This window comes from Protomyctophum bolini (genome assembly GCF_963924005.1).
Source record: "Protomyctophum bolini genome assembly, chromosome: 4".
In the NCBI taxonomy this organism is placed as follows: Eukaryota; Metazoa; Chordata; class Actinopteri; order Myctophiformes; family Myctophidae; genus Protomyctophum; species Protomyctophum bolini.
Window position 1 is genome coordinate 11320559 of NC_137865.1, and position 3626 is coordinate 11324184.

Sequence of the window (3626 nt, forward strand, 5' to 3'; positions counted from 1 at the left end):
GCGTCCGCTATCCCATCACCAGTGCTCGGGCCAACTGTGGGTCGTTGGAGCCGGGCGTACGGAACTTTGGTTTCCCGCCTCAGGACCAGCAATTTGGCGTCTACTGCTACCACTAGAACTTGTGTTGAACATCGGTGGCGATGTGGAACAGACCTAGTAGCCAGCCCTTTTCCTACAGAACACTGATTTGAAGAGGTATGCTGGTGGCTATAGTGTTAGCTGTACCCTGGATCCAACTTGGCATATTTGGCCAATCAAGTTTTACAGTATTGTCACATCCCAGGTTTGCAGGTGTAAATCAGGGGGTGAAACTTGTTTTTGTACAAGCTCCATCATTGCGTTGGTGTTTTTGTCTTTCATTCCTGAAAACAACGACATCATGGAGCTTGCACAAACATGAATTTCACTCAGTGATTTTCACTTGTAAACCTTTGATGTGAATATAAAACAGATTCTCTGATTATCTTGTTTCCTAGCTAATGACACATTTTAATTAATGTCTCTTCAACAGGCTTTTATTCAAGAGGCCAGTGTTTACCAGGTTAGACCAACTACAGTAATGTGAGTTAATTAAGCTTTTGGCATTTCCGTTATCTGTGAAGCAACTACTTTGAGTTTTGAATCATTCAGGTTGATGTTTTTCAACTTCCATGAAGACTGTTTTTTATGTACTTTACTTGTAGTGAATGTTTATTACCAGATAACGTATTTTAGCTGTTTATATCAGTGTGTAACCGTGTACAGCATATCTTTAAATGTAAGGATAAAAATTTCAATAATCGTCGGCAATCTAATCTCCAACACCCTCGGAATGAGGTTATGCAAAGTTGAGTTTGTGGTCTACTGTTTCCAACTAAAGTATAAATTCCAGCTCTCTTCAAATGATTGTTGGCTTTTTTTTAAATGCCGTTGGCACTGGCAGTGAGCGTCGGTGACTGCTAGATGTTTTCTGTATGAGCCATTTCTTACTAATGCTCCCACAAAAACCTCTGTTAATGCCGTTAGTTTGAGTATACTGCAGGTGATTACGTTTCAGGGAAGGTGTTCAGACAGGAAAATCCTACCACTGTGTTAAACATTTTTTACTGTCTTTCTTGATGTTCTGTGTCTGTCTCTGTGACATACGGTATAAGGATTACTCAGGCAATCTTGAACATTTGAAGGAGAGCTACATGTTGTATGTTTTAATATTTCTACATTATGATTAGCTCTACTGTAGTAGTGAAACCAGCCAGTGAAAATCCCAATACTTTATGCATAATAATGGCACAGAGCACAAAACCTTTTTCATGTATTTGATCTCTTTCCTGTTTATGAAAGGTGGATGTACAGTAGTAGTTTGTGAAGATCGTTTGTGAGTGTGTTATTCAGTGTAATGTCATTGTAGTAAAAGTAAAACTAACCACTTTTCCCTCTTTTATTTACAATTTAATTATATATTTTAAATAAGGTATTTTCCAATGTATGCTACATTTCATAAAATAGTTACTTAAATAGGGTATCTTTTAAAAACAAAGAAAAGGTCCCGCACACTGTCAGACCATTCTCTGTCCTGAAGCAACCGAAACGTCGACCTAACATTTGCAACATTTTTGTTTTTCAAAGATACCCTTTTTAATATATACTCTATTGCCCTACGCACCTGCCTTCTGAGGTGTTTATCGGCCTTTTGCTGATAAAATTGTTACTTATCAGAAAATGGGGTAAAATATGTATTCCATCCAATGTACTTATTCTTTAGTCGCAATCGTTTCCCCCCCCTCAGTTCTGTATTTATAAAAGCCACAGCCAGACTTAACCACTTTCACATAACCTTTTCTTTGTTTTACAAAAATGTTGCAAAAGTAGACAATTTCACATTGCGAGCTTGTAGATCGGCTATTTTTGCTACTTTTGTGTAATACTGTAGTGCTGCGTTTCTTCCAAGCCCGTGACACAAGTCCAGTCGGTACCGCAGAATACAATCTACAGTACACAGTCTCTTCACCAAAAAATAGCAGATCTACAAGCTCACAAGCTTCACCTTGTGACGCCTTGTGAGGTTGTAGATCAGCTATTTTTGGCAAATGTTCCCCCCACAATAGGGATGCTGGGGTTCAAGTGGTTAAACGTCAAGTAAAAACGTTCTGTCCTAATGGAAACGGAGAGTGCTCCTCACGACGTACTGGATTTTAGAGGGAAAGTTTCATATATTTACATAGCGTAATATGACATGAGATTTAAAAAAAAACCTCAAAAGTTGAAATATAGAGACACAAGGTTTCTACCCGACAGTTTCTAGATCTGTCTAAATGGGAACGCCGGGGCAGAGGGGTGAGAAGGTAGTAGTGACTCATACAAAACGACTACTGTATATATTACACTGGTATACAGTTAATACGGTATCTGACACGCGCCACTCTGTCTGCGCATGAGGTGCCGTTAGCCAGGGGAGTCGAACGCATCACTCGGGCCTCCAGACTCCCGGTGTGAACAGAAGAGCCACTGATTCAAAACACACGTCCTATTTACGCCCTGCTGGCCAAACATGGGTGGACTGCACGTAGGTAGGAGTAGGACACACACATACAGCATTCTCATGAACCGCACTCACACACACACACACACACACACACACAAATTCAGCATACAACACAACTCACGTATGCATGTTTACTATTCACGTAGACACCTTGTGTCACGTGTATTGTACATGTGTGTGTATGTCCACATATGCATTCACACACACACACACACACACACACACACACACACACACACACACACACACTCTCTCTCACTCTCTACATGCACATGTGCACAGGGACCCCCCTCTCTCTCTCTCTCTCTCTCTCTCTCTCACACACACACACACACACACACACACACACACACACACACAGAGCAGATCTGTTTGCGGTGCCTGCCCTGTAGTGATGAAGGGAACTACTGTGGAAGCCTAAGAGAGAGAAGTATTTACTGGGTTTCTTTTTTCTCTCTCTTTTTTTTCCACCTCCAACCGTTGGGGTTCCTGAGGGAAATAAGAAATCCATCTCACTTCTCGTTATAACGGCTGCACAGTCTCAGGAACTTTAAATATGTTTCTGTAATCCTTAATGGAAAAAAGAAAGTGAGCTGGCAAGCCTGGCATGCACACGTCCAATCCAGTTGGGTTCAGATGCAGGATAAGGAAATATCTACATATTGAAAAATAATCTCCCTAATATCATATGTCATATGGACCCTGATGATTGAAGGCTCATAATGTAGGTATGGAAATTCATAGGAAATTCTATAATGCTTGAAAAATGTTAAAATTATAAACCCCAAAAATAGCTGTGCATTGTGAGCATGCATTGTGAGTGATTAGGGGGCAAATACAGACCCCGGGGGGGCCCTGGTCCACCATGTAAATAGGATTGAATTGGTAAACTTGGGCTACACTTCTTGGGGTCCCTGGAACAACATCTTTTGAGATGCGGGTCAGAATAATTGTGGGGGTCCTTGACATGAAAAAGTTTGAGTACCACTGATATACAGCAGCAACAATACAGAAAACAGTTTTAGAGACATTTGTAGAATCGGCCTCAGGTCTTTATGGTTTAATGGAATGTTACTAAACAGGGACAGTAAATTGACAAAGGCAG

At 40.8% G+C, this 3626-nt stretch overlaps 1 protein-coding gene across 4 annotated transcripts in view; it reads left to right on the forward strand.

Moving 5' to 3' along the window:
* hapln3 (hyaluronan and proteoglycan link protein 3) overlaps positions 1 to 1401 on the forward strand; it is a 5695-nt gene extending 4294 nt beyond the window's left edge. For 3 of the 4 annotated variants that reach the window (XM_080760958.1, XM_080760960.1, XM_080760959.1), the window contains exon 5: positions 1 to 1401. This exon is cut by the window's left edge and continues 162 nt beyond it. In XM_080760958.1, the coding sequence (XP_080617084.1) occupies positions 1 to 116 (116 nt within the window). In that variant the 3' untranslated portion in view covers positions 117 to 1401. The other variant, XR_013963909.1, reaches the window with a different exon arrangement.
* The last annotated feature ends 2225 nt before the right edge of the window (positions 1402 to 3626 follow it).